Here is a 15,684-nt window from a genome sequence, read left to right as displayed (position 1 = left end):
CCTGAGCTGGTTCAAAGACTAGATAAAACTAAAACTGCCATGTCTGCAGACTGCATGTACACAAAAGGAAGGGACGAGTTGGTCACTTTATACTATAGGTATCTGTAGCCATCCTCGAGCCCACTGAGCTCTCCGGTACAGCAGCAGGCTGCGCAGAGGTGATCTCCTCTTGAACAGACAACACCTCTCAAGGTTACCCTTCAGGCTGAGACACCCGTTACCCAGCATCTGATGGCTGTTAACAAGGTAAGTGACATCTTACATTAAGCCTAAAAGTATGTTGTATGCTAGTGACGTATATATATCAAGCCACAGCTTAATTATCGTAAGCCTAGTAAGTGCCCTTCCAAAGAAGGGCAACGAAGCTGGTGAGGGGTCTGGAGCACAAGTCTTATGAGGAGCGGCTGAGGGAACTGGGTTTTCATTCTGGAGAAGAGGAGGCTGAGGGGAGACCTTATTGCTCTCTACAACTACCTGAAAGGGGGTTGTGGCGACATGGGTGTTGGTCTCTTCTCCCAAGTAACTAGCAATAGGATGAGAGGAAATGGCCTCAAGTTGTGACAGTGGATATTTATATTGGATAATAGGAAAAATTTCTTTACTGAGAGGGTGGTCAAGCATTGGAACAGGCTGCCCAGGGAGGTGGTCGAGTCACCATTTCTGGAAGTATTCAAAAAACGTGTGGATGTGGCACTTCAGGACATGGTTTAGGGGGCATGGTCGTGTTGGGTTGATGGTTGGACTTGATGATCTTGAAGGTCCTTTCCAACCTTGGTGATTCTGTGATTCTGTGAAGTAGTAGAGTGTTTGACCGCTGCCTAATTATTAATTATTGTTAAATTGTTGTTAAATCACTGTTTAATTACTATTCAATTATTACTTAATTACATTTTAATTACAAATAATTGATTAATTATCATTTGATCATTTAAGAATTAATAAAACCTTAACCCCATAGTGACTTTTCTTTATAATTCACCTGCAACAAAAATTGGGGTAGTCGGCAGGACAGTGGCTTCAATCACGGACTACTTACAGAGGCACAGAGTTAACCCTTCACTGAAATTTTCAGATGTTTGGGTGCAAGAGAAGCAGGATAATTGGAATAAGATAGAAGAACAGCTGAACGTTGTAAGAGGGAAGATGAAAGATAGTAAAGAGAAGGTGGTAATAATAACATACAAGATGTTGAGGTATTTAGGAACTGCATTATCAGTATAAGAAATGTGAAGAACAAGAAATGAGACAAATGAGAACGTTACAAGATGAGGTTGAACAAAGAAAGTGACAAGAAATGCTGTTACCTCTGCAAATAGATCAACTGCTTAAACAACTGGGAGAGGAAAAAGAAAAACACAGGAAGATAGAGGATAAACTAGAACTCGTGATAATTTGGGCCCCAACCCCCCCCCCCAGATCCTGTAAAAATTCATAAGCTTATCATTTCCCAAGATGATTGGGACGGAGATTTTTGGGAGGACCCCAATGAAGAACTGAGCAATGACAGTGAATTGGATGAATTAGAATTTAAGGTAGCCCCTTACTATTAAAACTGAGGGATGTGCCAGACCTCAAGGGGGCAACTGGAGAAATAAAGACCACCGCATGGGATCCCCTTCAATTGGCCAATCTGCACAGAAAATGTGGGCAGAAGCCTGGGGAAAGTAAGAGTGAGTATCTCTGGCATGCCTCCTTAACTGGAAGAGATTGTACTATGTTCGAGCCGGGTGGCTTTTGGGGACCAGGAGTGTTCCAGAACGAGGGGGCATCCCCTAACACTGAACCACCGTCTTATTACCCACCGAGTTGCATACTGGGCAGGAGGCATAGACCCTTGGGATGGAGGGGAACCCAGTGCTCTATCAGTAAGATCATTACATGGACTTTTTACTGCTGTTACAAATGCAGTCTGCCTTCAGGCTATGAATGAGAGAGGTGCACTTGGTGATTAACTTATCTCTGCCCCTGTAGACCCCAAAGCCATGAAACCACTAGTAAGGGCAGCCCTGGCTGTTTTAAAATTGTACCTCATTGTAAAAAGGGATGAAATACGACAAAATATAGAACATCACACTGAAGGAGAATCAGGATGCCCCGCCTCCAACCCATCCTGACCTGGGCAGACTTGATGCATGGCATTGTAAATTATAGTTGAGAACTGGGGTGGTATGAAGGGCAATGCTGAGCTTACACAGACAGCAGATAGATCTGGCAAGTAAGACAGACTCCCCAGAACCCCTGACACTTTCCCCAGTCTCATAAACCCCTTGGTGAGGTAGTGGACCCCTGGCAAGGCATAACAAACAGTCGAGGCAAGTCTTAGTGCTAGGCATACCTTGGGCAAACTGAATGGGACTATACTTAGTGGGATCCAGGCTTTTGAAAAACAAGTTATCAGGGAATCCGGAACAAACCAACCAACCATCTGTTTCTAAAGGTCCCACAAACAACCCTTTCAGACTTCTTAAGGAGGAATTGCAAATCTTTTCTCTTTTTTTTAAGATAAAACCTGCAGTTTCTAAAACTGAATTTTAGTTTCACAAACTACAACATAAAAATCACTAAAAAAGAGTAAGACTTTTAAAACAAAGTAGCTCCAACTATTTGAATAGATCAGTTTTGTCTCAAATATTGTTGCTTTCCTAACTTGATTATGGCTTTGGGTCTATATATAATTAAGATGGGACATTTCAGGCATCTTACATTCATAATGGTGACACAAAAAGTTTCCATTCAGCTGACATTTAAAGTCAAGGGGGACAACCCCCCCCATTTCAAAACATTTCTGGAAGCAGACACTGGAACCAAAACCTTTCTGCTCCCAGATGAAGGTGATAATCATTCCACTGCAAGGCTGTTTTCTTCCTTTCTCACCCCATTAATTCTGCACTCCTTACTGCAGAGTTCTCAAGCTTCAAAGAGAAGAAGAGAAGAAAAGATCCCCATGTAAAGTCTCACTGTTAAGAAATTATGTTGGGAGTGGTGGATTTTTAATTCTCATCTTGAGAATAGCACTGAACTTGTGGGTAGAATAGATCATAGCATAATGGTTACTCTAAGAGACAGGCATTGACGGTATCCTCATCCTTAAAGAGGGTATAATAAGTCACATCTGACTTGGGGCAGGGGAGGGCAGTGTGAGTACTAGTCCTTAGGACAGAATTTTGGGCTCTGAACCACAAATGGGCAGAAGTATTTTTCAATCCCAAAACAAGAATCTAAATCCTAGAGAGGTGTGGGATTTAGGATACAACCCTGCAACTAATACCTCCTTATTGTTTAGGTCTACAAAATCTCTTCTTGTACATGAGCTTTCTGAAACACTGCTCTGACAGTCCTTATTGTGCCCTTCAGCTCTCCCTTTGATACGTAGCTTTCACAGCACCTAACTTGTAAACACTCAAGTTCCCTTTGGATCCAGTTCTGAGCAGGGAATATCTGCCAAAACACCAACTTACACCAGGGCTCATACTCCATTCCTGTTTTATGCAACACATATGTTAAAATGCAGGACAAAGAACTGTCTTTGCTAAATTTTAAACTCTGATTTTCATTTAAAAGAGTAATAAAGTTAATAACAAACAAGATGGAAGGTTGTTTTCCACTTCAAACTCAAGCTCTCCACGCTCTACTAAAGACCTGTGGAACTATACGGTATAACCAGTTTAGGGTTGGCATAGCACAAGTGGCACAGTGAGGAAGAGAGTGGGGCTTATTTGTATAGCCAGCTACGTTCTCCTGCTTTTGGTATAAATGTAATCAGATTATAATTGATCATGATCTCAAAAAGATACTGTAATGTGGGTGAGAACTGCCTCATGGGAGCGAAATCACTGCTCCTCCACCATTCTCCTCAGTCTGTGCCATTGTTACAAGAGCAGGAGGAGGAACATTGCTCCTCCTACAATGGAGGAAAAGAAGGGAAGGTGATAAGCTGATTCCTCAACCTTTACCCAAGTTGCAAACTTCCCTAGCAGGAATTTCCAACTGGCCAACAGTCAGACTGTACCTAATCTGTGCTAAAGACATCATGGAGAGGGATGTGCTCATCAATCTGATTCTTGCTCAAGGTTTTTCTACACAACTTTATTTATTTTTTTTTTCAAACACACATTTCTGAAAAAAAAAGGTACTTTTTCTTACCTTGAGATGCCTTTCCATTTGAGCAGTACCTCTCAATTGCTTCTTTAACATTATGGCTACTTTTAAGAAGTTCATACAGTGCCTATAAAATAGAAAAAGTCTTTAGAAAGAGGCAAAGTTTGCAAATACCCAATCTAGACCTTTAAAACTAGTCTTTCAGTGAGCGTATCTAATGTAAAAAAAGACGATTTATCTTTATACATGAGAAAAATTTAAAAATAACAACCAAAAGCAAAACCATCCAAAAGTTGAGGCAAGGTTGAATTAAGAAAATATAAAACACCGTATGCAATTATTAAAAAGGCTGGATTTGTCATCAGAAACATTACAGATCACAACACGGCAACATTAAAATACTTGTACTTTAAGCATGTGCTCAAAATTACAAATAAGGTCCTGACCCCACTAATATCTAATTAAAAAAAAGTAAGAAATGTAGTACTTCTGCCTTTATAACAGAAGGCAGAGAAAGAGAACACATGTTAATTACAAAGCAATGTGTCACAAATGAACAGGATATAAAACATACTTGTTCACTGTCCCGTGTATGTAGTCCTTCAGGAATTCTGCTAATCATTTTTTCATTTCCTGTTCTTAAGGAGGTTTCAAAAAGGTATTCCTTAACTTTACTTTCTGAGATCACATCAGGTTTCCAAAGCAAATGGTCTTCATTTTCATAGGCTGTTAAAACAGAAATCCATTAATGCCAGGTGTGACATTTTTAAGGCTGTAACATTAAAAGCTATTTCACAAAGACAAAGAACAGGAACACAGAAGTAATCAAATCAAGCACCATCATGCCACTTCTAAATTGCAGCTCACTTTTTCCCCAAAAGCCCCAGTTAAGAGACAGACTCTGCAGGGTGACATGGTGAAGAGATTCAGGTTCCTTGAGGATGAGATAAGGGACTGAACTCTTGAGACAAAAGAGTATTTAGAGAAGAGCAGCTTGTTGACAGCTAGATGATTCAAGTCAAATTATACATATGTATTCATAAATCTTCACATAAACAAATTCAAGTATATAAACCATTCAAGTTTTATGCAGCTGTTTTCAACAAATAAACTATAGTTTACAGTAGAAGAGTGTAGGATATTACTTTAATATTTCTAATATTACGTGTCAAGAAAACAGAAGAGAAGGTGGCTAATGGGTCATTTTCCACTAAAATTTGCCAAAAATTACTTAACTGAGTAGAAATCTAGGTCTCAATGTGGTAATTTGTTTTTCCATTCACTAACAACTGAAAGCTGTTAAGAACTTGTACGTTGCATACTTTACAAGCAATCAGGATGTACAGTCCTCCTGCGTAGTACACCGAAATAATGTACGCACGTCTTATTTGAAAGACAATATACTAGAAATATGCGAGTTGGCCTGAACCTTTGTCAGTCTGCGCATGTTTCAATTGTAGATTAAACTATAAATCCTTTACTCTCATCAACAGATGTGATTAACATGGCACATAATGTTTCCTAAACTCTCGGCAATAAAAAATTAGAGAGTTATTCCATTCAAACACACAAGCATAATCACTGTTACAGTAGAAGAGACTAGGATTCTCAAATCTCTCATAAAACTGCAGAGAGGTAAGTAAGGAGGAAACAGCATTAAGCTAAGGTGAAGAATAAAATTACATCTCCTCTAAAAGTTCTGTTATGGCTTAAGAACATGGAAAACTTTCAAATAGACATGTTACAAGTCTAAGGTTTATAGAAGAACAGAACTGTCCTCTAGCACAATTCTGATAGCTGGGACTACATAGCAGAAATATAAGTCTCTGTTTGCCATCACAAGCTCTTCAGGGAGTACAGCAGAGGCTTTCACAGAATCCTCCACCCCGACAGCCAGGTCCAACCTCTCTGAGCACTTGCTGCTGCTCTGCTTCAACCTCCTGTATCAATCTAGACAACCCAGCACTTCTTGCTGGACTCCATGACTGATAATCTCAAGAGGAGCTCCTTGGGCTTTCTGATCTGGAAGCTACTTCTTTGCTCTTGGCCATGCCAGCAGACAAGACTCTCACTGGTTCTCTCTAGCACCACCTCATTCCAGAGCAAGTTGTCAGATTAACCCCTTCCTGGTCATCCTCTGGTTATTGGCACTTCTCTAGTTACTGGCTGAGGAGAAGTCAAGATGTGTAAGTAGTAAAAGGACTATCCGGATAAATCTGGTTCTTACTCCTCCATTTCTTACAACCCATAAGCATCATGCTTCAATCTTAGAAAGTAGAAGACTTCCCAAGTCTCTTAAGCAACACAAAGAGATGTTCACTTGCTAATGCTTCCAGCTGCACCTATACCAAACATTCTTCTTTATTGCAATGAATCATTCTTGGAAAAAAGTAATGGCGAACAGAATTGATATACATCACTAGAATAACAGTCCCATAAAATGTTACAGTTTGAACACAAGCAACTTACAGAATATTGAAAATTTACAGAAGAAAACTGAATCCCCTTCACTTATTAACATATCCCCCCAACTGTTCCTTAATTTTGCAGCTGCTCCACCCATGAGGAAATTTCTTCCATTATTTGCTTTCTGAATTCCACAGCTATATGTGCTACACTTTTCTCATAGTGAAGGTTTCTCACAGTTCTGAAGACACAAAACAAACTCTATTTAAGTTCTTTTTTCTACTCTAGCAGTTTTTAACCTAAATCTACACTGGAATAACATCATACTTAAAATATCATATTCTTTAAAAGACAGTGTATCAGGACCTACATCTTCTACTCATGCTATGGAATTTTAAAATAGTTTATTGCTTTGTCTTCCACATCTGTTTTGTAACCCACACTGTTGTGCTTGCCCAAAAACAAGCAAAGAAAAAAACTGTTTTGATGATCTTCAGTGTTAAGCTAAGTTACATGCTCATAGCCCATTTATGATACCCTGATGAAATTATTTCCATCTTGACCCACAGCTTGTCACCTCCTAGTATTACTAGATACTTCAGCATTAACACTGTAATCCACCCACTGATATTTTCTTGAGAATATCCTCTCAAAGTTGAAGAATCACATTTCTGAGATATAATTATGTGGTTGTGTTACTTCAGTTTTCTACTGCCTTTTTTTTTTAAGGTGTCTGAGACTTTAACTAAGCCATTGAATTTATGTTACAAATTTAAATAACAATTTACCATCAACTGCTATGTGTAAACATAAAAGTAGAACAGTCAGAAGAACCTACCCTTTTCATCACCACTGTATCTGCCAAGGTAAGGTGGAATTTCAGCCTGGTACTGTGAACCAACCATAATTTCCTGAAGATGTAACAAAAATGAAAAGAGAAAGGTACTACCTTAATATTTAGTGTATGGAGCATTAAAAATGCCATTAACCTGGCATTTGGCAGAGAATTCCAGAATTAAGGTACTATTTTAGGTAAGTACTATAAATCTTAATGCATATTTTCTTAAGAGTAAAGTTTTTTTTAACTTTTTAAAAGACATAATTATTACCTTTCTCAAATCTTCAGATGAATTGCCATTGTCTGCCTCTACATCTTCACCATCTGATTCCTTATCTCCATCGCACGTAGTGTTTGCTTCAGACACAAAGAAGTTTATTTTTAGCTAGGAAGGATTTTCAGTTCAAATATAGAACAAGATATCCTTTACTTTTGAAAGAAGCACCTGCTTTTATTCTGGGAGACACTTATCATGAGTCTGTTGATCTACTTTTCTATCAAATTAGCATGAAGTCAGAAGGCACTGGTACTTGTATCCTATCCTGCAGAACTGAAACATTCATTATCACTGCAACTGAGACAATCTGCTATATTTCTAACAGTCAAAAGAACATGAGATAATTTTTCTTCATCAATTTTCTCAATAAAGGCTTATACCTTACAGAAAAGGTATGAGAAAAACAGAAAACTTCCAGGTTTATGGCTTAGCCTCAGGTTAATCACAAAGAAAGTAAAGCTGAAGGCATGTCTTTATTACCTACTAAGTAAGTAGTAGGTTTTAAAACTTTCATCAGAAGTTTTAATGGGTATTCAAAACATTCCTTTAAACAAGGCTGCCTCAGCATGGAATGAAGATGCAGGACAGAGAAACACAACGGAATAAGCAAAAGACAGCAAAAGACTGCTTAAGAACTCATATTTTAGAATCCAGAATACTGTGGTACTATGTTCTGAAGTAATTCTATTTTTATAGCTGTATCGTATCTAATGTATGTATAAACCCCAGCAGAATGGAATCTCCAGCTCTGATATTCTGTATTTTGTATTCTGTATTCTCAAACTTCAGCAACATGCTCATAGACAGGGTTGCAATTTCACTGCAACTGAACAGAATCATGAACATCACAAACACTATCCATGGCTGCATGGACTGAGGTTCTTCTTCTGTCATCATTACTCCAACCACCAGTCCATCTCCCTTTATTGTTAGAAGTAGCAAGCAAGAAGTTAACCTGAATGCATGAAATAACAACATGCCTGGATAATCACAGGCAATTATTTTTTCCAATTAATGCAAATTTAATAAAAGCCCAGATTATATATTACACGTTTACCTGAAAACTTAATGTTATCTCAGTATCTTAGAAATTGACAGAGATTAGGAAAAAAGATGAAAACTGCCAACAGCATAGAGAGCTGACATCTCTTTTCCTGAAATGGTGGATATTCAATTTTAAAATGTCCAGCCAAAAGTTCTAATACAGAAAGCAACATCCTGACAGTAAACCATGACAGCTGAAAACAGAGATGACTGTTTCTCAATCCTCAGTAAAATGAGGGGCTAATAATTTTTTCTATAAAGCTGCCACACCTTCAGTGTCGTATTCATTAACACTCCATGAGGAATGTTTAAGTGCTCGCAAGTTTGGGGTTTGTTTAACTTAAAAAAGGGCACTGTGATTTTTAAGGCTTTTGTATCTCTCTTTCAATACAAATGTCATCTATTTATTACACAATAAGCAGCATGCAAAGGGCTATGATTGCTGATGGCAATGCTGATGCTGAGGCAGCACATCCCGTTTATCATTCCTCTTGTCTAGAGGAATAAAATCCCCCAGGAAGAGCATAAGATACTTGCCAAAATAAAACTGTGATAAAAAGCCTCCACATTGCTCTAACTCTAGTATACCAGTGAACAAATGAGCTGCAACAGGCAATGAGGAGTATCTCATCCAGGTTGGAAAGCTGAACGACTGGTTCTCAGATCTCTCTCATAATAGCTCCACGGGTAGTGAAATTTTGGTGGTCATGCATTTACAGGCCCCATACCATATAGAACCACTTTGGCTCACCCTATGAAGTCCTATGGAATAGTGTTGAATGTGTAAAGGGAAATAATCATAAAGAAACCACATTCCAGTCCACATCCACAGGCTGTACAGAGGAGTCACTCACTGGCTTAAAAGCAGCAGCAAAAATTTTAGTAAAGAAACACTGATTTAAAGGAATGGGTTACATATTCATGTAATTCACGAACATATTGAAAATCATAAAGGGTGTTCCACAATACCGTATTAACTATTAACGATGAAGTTATTGTATTTGTAGAGAAATTCATTTTACTTGTGCTTTAAGCACAGTACCAAACATACATCTTTTAGGTAATCAGTAATGCCAACCAAAGCCAACATTCATGTACAACATCCTGCAAAACACTGTTTCTCAATTCCTAGTAAAGTCACTACTACTCTGCAATTTTGGTATTTTAAGCTAGGAAACTATATATAATGCTAAGACTTTTTAGTAATATTATAAAATTAGGTTTCCTACATCTTAATGGCCGAGGAAAGAAGTCAGTAGCCTCATGTGAAGTAACTGATGGTGTCAAGTCATCAGCAGAGGACTGTGTTTCTTCATCATCACCCGACAAAAGGTCTTTAGCGATTTCCTCCTGTATCATTAAAATAAAAAAATAAAACCTCAAACTGACTATGAAGTACAGACTGGTGAACACTTAGATTCAGCAAATTGTAAGTCTTATTAATTAAAATTAATTATTTTACCATAAGTAAATTTAGCAGACTATACTCCCTTAATCGAAAAGCTAGTTTGCTCCTCCTAAGAACAAATACAACCATTCATTTCAGACTTGAACACAAGGTCTCATTTCCCCTTTGTCTGCTATTAAAATAAATGTACAAGAAGTAATTTCTGCAACCACCAATCTCGGATGTTCCTCCAACTCTTCCAATGAAAAATGCCAGTGGAAACTGCCTTAGATCTTTAGAATCCTGTCATTCTTTGCATCACAGATATACTGAACCTTTAAAAGGCTGTTACCCCTTAAACTCTGGGAAAAAAAATAGAACAGCCAGGCAGTTTTGTAGACTTTTGCTGAGACGACAGTAATAGATAATAGATAACATGTTATCTTCCCAAAATACAACAAAAATTACGTTTCTGTAGGTTAAAAGAAGATATTAAGAAGGAAAAAGCACACTTCCTCCACTAGCAGACATGTTTGAACCCCTCTGTGTAAAGGTTAGGAAGGAAAAGAACTGCATTAGACAACAAACTGACTACATTTTTGTAGCCTCAACACATTCGTGAATCCTAATGAGAATCAGATGTGCAGAGCCATCATTATATCCTACTTTCTGTGTTTACCATTACATCATACTCACAGAAAGTAAAAAAACCCCAGACATATACTTACTACTTATAGACTTTATAATCCAAACTACTAGCTGCATATGCTTTACAGCCAAAAGTCAGATTAAAATCTCAGAATTCAAAGTCAGCTTGCACATTACAAGAATTGATGTTTCACGTTTTTACATCAGCAATGCAACACATATAGTTACTACACATAAAACAATCTCTCTCTCACTCCCCAAAGTTGAGACCTTTCCAAATGATATGCGTTTGAAAGCAACATTCCAAAACATCCAGGAGTGCATTTTCAAGTTATCCACACACGTTTTGATACTTGACATGTGTGTTGGAAGCCAGAGTTGTTATTTCTGGACATTGCCTACATTACTGAAAAATCACACTTCTGTTAAAAAAAAACCCACCTATTTAAAGTTCTTTGGATGTGTTTTAGAAGAACTGTTAACTTATTCATTTATCATTTGTAGTAATATAGAGCCACTAAAGTTGCTATGCATTTGTAAGTGTGGTAACTATAATAAGATCCTCAATATCCTTGAAAAAGAATGAATTCAGAATAATATTGTATATTGAAATTAACAAAGATATGTATTTTGTAACATCAAAACATAGTGAAATATAATTTAAGGTCACGTGGATTTTTGCCTTTAAACCATAACACAGGGGAAAACATTTCTGACTTACTTTATCTAGAGTCATATCTGGAAGTTCATCCGCAAGTTCACTTGGAGAGCTATCTGCACTGGAACCTGCAATAACTGGAATCGTGGGTTCATAGCCATAGAATGCCAGTAAATCTTCCAGTGGCATGTTTCCTTCCTAATACAAGAGGATTTACAAACATTTCAGCATATTGCCAAATACTTGTAAACAGTTCATGCCTAAAAGGACCAGACATATTTTGAAGAACAAAAGTAAAAAACAGAGAAAAACTTAATTGAAAGCAGGAATCTTGATTAAAGATTTAAAATATTTTCAGGCACAGGACTGAAATAGTTCATAACCATGTCTCCTGGCATATAGTGAAGTCACATCAAGCTATTGAAGAAAACTGTTTACTGGATGAAACTAGAAAGTAATTATTAAAAATTTGTTCCTTATCTAATTCATATTGCACAGCATGATTTGCCTGTATTTCTTCAACACAGAAGATATCCTAGAAACACTATCAACCCCCATACAAGAGAGAAATGCAGAAAAACTTGAACACTTCAGTCCTACACAGTTACAGCTGCAAGTGTGCAAAAACCCACAAAAGCAAATCAATATAGCAATCTTTAAGCCCTCCTCTCAATCTCCCACACAATGTATTTTATAATGACTGTTGAGAAGGTAATAGGACAAAGACAGCTAATGATACAAAAGGCAAAAATCAAGAGAATGGCTTGATCTATAACTTGTTTTTTACAACAGCTTTTGATCAAGTGATTTCAGTTAAGTATCATCATACTTGCATCCTAATACAATTAATAAAACAATGAACAGTGGAGATTTTTTTAGTTACCTGATTCAAGTCATCAAAATACTAAAAATATTATCCAATATTTATACCTTTGAAAGTTATATTACCTTTAAAAATTTCTTGTTGAACTCATACACTGATTAAATTACTTGTTTTCTGTAGCCAGCTAAGGTCTTAGTCCTGCAAAGACTTTTCACAATGGGTAAACATAAACTCATGTCCAAGTCTTTCCAGGATCGGGACCTAAAGTAATAAAGTGTTTAAGATGACTGGCTCTCAGCTCTTCTTTCTTCTATTATAGAAGCAGTAAGATAAGTTTGTGGAGTAACAACTCCACTTCAACCACCACAATTGGCAAGCTGCTTTACTATTACAAGTTCATAATCACCAAAAATATAGCTGTAAAAGTAGCAGGGACAAAACAAAAAACAAAAAACAAAAAACAAACAAACAAACAAAAAAAACCACACACACACACAAAAAAAAAAAACAGGCGTATAAAAACTGTCAAGTCCACATTTAGAAAAAGTGTTTTTACATGGACTACAAAAACACAGCCTCATATCTGATCCTAAAAATTACACTCTGCTGGAACTCTGTTGACCAAAATCTGCAGTTACGCTGAGTGGTGTAAGTGGGTCACCGAACAGTAATGCAAGCAGCATCAATTTGTGGGTGTTCAGCATTCAGCAGGCATTTAAAATGGGTGATGCACTGCTACAGATGAACAAGAGGTGTAAATAGGAAAAACATGTAATTAAAGAGTGCAAAATGGAATAGGGAAAGCCAAGGAGCATGCTGGTCATTTTATACACCCACCGAATGCCAAACTGATTAAACTAAGACATAGAACTACCATGTACATAGCAAATGAATGTGATCCATCATGCCTAAAACAGAACTGTTTGTTTGCATACTGGAAAATCAAAACCTGACCAACAGAATGAAATACAGCCAGCTGTCACTTAATAGTATGCAAAATGTACAGTTTCAACTTATAAATCTTAGAAGTTATAAATGATATTAGATATTAGATGATAGGAGTCTAAAACATGCTTCAGTGATTTCCCTACCCAAGTGAAAGGACTACAAGAATCCAAGTTCAGCCTTTTTGTGACGATGCACCGCTATACCCTAACCAAACCTGATTTTCTTTCCAATAGAAACTTAAGAACAGTTTAAGTGTTCTTTTCACTAGGGAAGTTACAACATGTATGGACATTTATGAGAGAGAGAGTCACTCTTACCTTTTCTAAATCTTCAATTTCAGAGCTGAAATTTTTGCTTTCTTCCATCATTTCCTCCTCTTCAAGAGTTCGTTCATCATCATAATCATGTACCAGCATTTCAGCAGATGGGTCAAAGTCATGATCCTCAGATGATAAAGAGCCAACTATCAAATAAACCTAGTATCAGTAATTTTTTTCCTATTCCAACATATAAAATTACATCACAGAAAAATATATAGTTGCATAAATTCTTTTACACACAGGGTCAGAATTCTCAATGGAGTAACTGGAACAAATCCGTAACTACTTGACAAATTCAGCTGTTCTAGCTGGCCTTCCCATTTCGTATTTGTATGTAATAGTGCAGTTTTCTCTCTTGCAGTATAGAGTATTTGGGAGAAGTACTTGAACTACTAAAGAAAAGCTTCAGAAAGTACAATCCCAAATTAATATTTTACTGAATAAAAGATTGGTCAAAACATCCTTGAAGTCATCATTAAGGTACAAAGCACACATGTCGCAAGATTTCACATGCTTAAAGACTGCAATTTATAGACTCATGATTCAAGTGATTTATATGGTAACAAGCATAGTTTTCACTGGCAAACAGCTAACTTAGGTTACGGAGCAGCTTCCTACTAACAGCAAAATAAACAGTGAGACTTGCTTCAGATTAGTTTAGCCTCACAGATGGATCTTTTGTTAGAATTAATTCTTAGCACTTGATCTAGAAAGGAAGAATAAACATAGCAAAGTTTCAAGAAATATTGAATATACTGGAAATAAGAGAATGTTTCTAATGAATCACATTAATTAACATGCCATTGTGCATTGTGACAGCTCTGTGGTCCAACAGACACTTTCTCATTACTCAGGAGGATACTCCTAAGTCATAAAAAAGTACTGCTACTATTTTTAGTGCATTTTGTCATCTGTTAGAAAGGTTATCATTAGATTCAACAAGTTTTAAAGATGCAAATACTCTGCACCGCAAAGTCAGCGTTCTACAATGAAAATCACAAATTACAGGGTTGTTTTGTTCTTTAATGTTCACTTTCTTACAGCTTCGGAAGTTTCGAAGGAAATAGCTACAAATTTTCAATCCTCTTCAAAAAAAGTAAAGCTGTATCCCTCTTTGCACTGCTTCCAGCCTTGAAAGATACAGTAGTATACACTAACACTTCTGAGAAAGCATCTAATTTTTCAGCAATTATGCTGCGTTCATTCCTTATATGCAGGTAATTAAAGTAAACTTTGTCGGTTTAGGTTGCTTAAGACAATACTGTGAAAGTTCATAATATCATACCACAGAGAAACATGCAGGCCAGAAGTGCTTTTTATTCACATGGTATTCATATTATGGTCTCATAGTACTTTCAGTAGAGCTGCTAACACTACTCCAATTACAATAATGACGTTAGGTGTTGAATGCTCCTGCTGTTGGCCACCACGTCCTGATCCAGTTTTAAGGAAGCATTGACTGCCTTAACCTAATATTATTTACATATATGTGTGTTCAAGAGTGTTGCTTCTTATCACTGTTTTAACTCATTTTATGTTTGAGTAACTCAAGTGGAAGTTCTATTCCACTCACAGATTTTAGATAAAGTCATCCCACTTCCTCAGTGGCTCTGAATGCTCAATATTCCACTTAAAATATTTAAAACCATATTCAAAAATACAAGCTCAGCAAAATTCATTATTAGTAGTTAAAAAAGATGACAAATAGCCAGTGCAGAAGGCAGTTATATGCCCCAAATAATTCTTTAAGAGTAGACCTGCTGATGTTAACTATGCTTGCTTGTGTAAAGTATTCCAAAGAACCTTAGCAGCAAGTAAAGACTTAAAAGTTATTTATCATTATTATTTTAAACATTTTCTGTTATTATCAAGAAGTCAAAAATTTACACAAGCCTGTAGTTATCAGCAACAAGAAATGCAGTCTCCATATAGTCTCTCCAGGCTATATGGCTTTACTGACATGCTGGCATAAAAGTAATACAAAACTTGTGTTTTCATTTTGGGTTTGGAGCAGCCAATTAGTAACTGCAACTGGAGTTAAGGGAAAGACCCCCATCACACCTCTCCTCCTCTTAAAAATCTGGCAGGTAGTTAATTGCATGCACATGAAGCACTAGGAAAGCTACGAGGGCATAAATTTGGGAAGGAGCACAAAGGAGAGTTGATGAACAGGTGCTGGTGCCAGACCAGGAGGTAGGTGAGGACAAACCTGGGCTCGAACTCCCAAAGGAAGCCTG

The 15,684-nt window shown here is 37.2% G+C and overlaps 1 protein-coding gene across 1 annotated transcript; it reads right to left on the bottom strand.

Moving 5' to 3' along the window:
* Window positions 1–4,143: 4,143 nt before the first annotated feature.
* LOC104615663 (mesoderm induction early response protein 3-like) lies at window positions 4,144–15,678 on the bottom strand (the record flags this gene model as incomplete). The annotated part of the gene is made up of 8 exons (XM_010288520.1): window positions 15,657–15,678; window positions 13,445–13,590; window positions 11,420–11,554; window positions 9,893–10,013; window positions 7,614–7,699; window positions 7,343–7,415; window positions 4,673–4,824; window positions 4,144–4,225 (listed from the first exon to the last, which is right to left on the bottom strand). Coding segments are annotated over exons 2-8 (748 nt in total), but the record flags the coding sequence as incomplete, so codon positions are not given.
* Between the last annotated feature and the right edge of the window lie 6 nt (window positions 15,679–15,684).

This window comes from Phaethon lepturus, unplaced genomic scaffold (assembly GCF_000687285.1).
Source record: "Phaethon lepturus isolate BGI_N335 unplaced genomic scaffold, ASM68728v1 scaffold6456, whole genome shotgun sequence".
Lineage (NCBI taxonomy): Eukaryota > Metazoa > Chordata > Aves > Phaethontiformes > Phaethontidae > Phaethon > Phaethon lepturus.
Note: the sequence above shows the minus strand (reverse complement) of the source record. Positions and strands in the feature narration are given on the sequence as shown.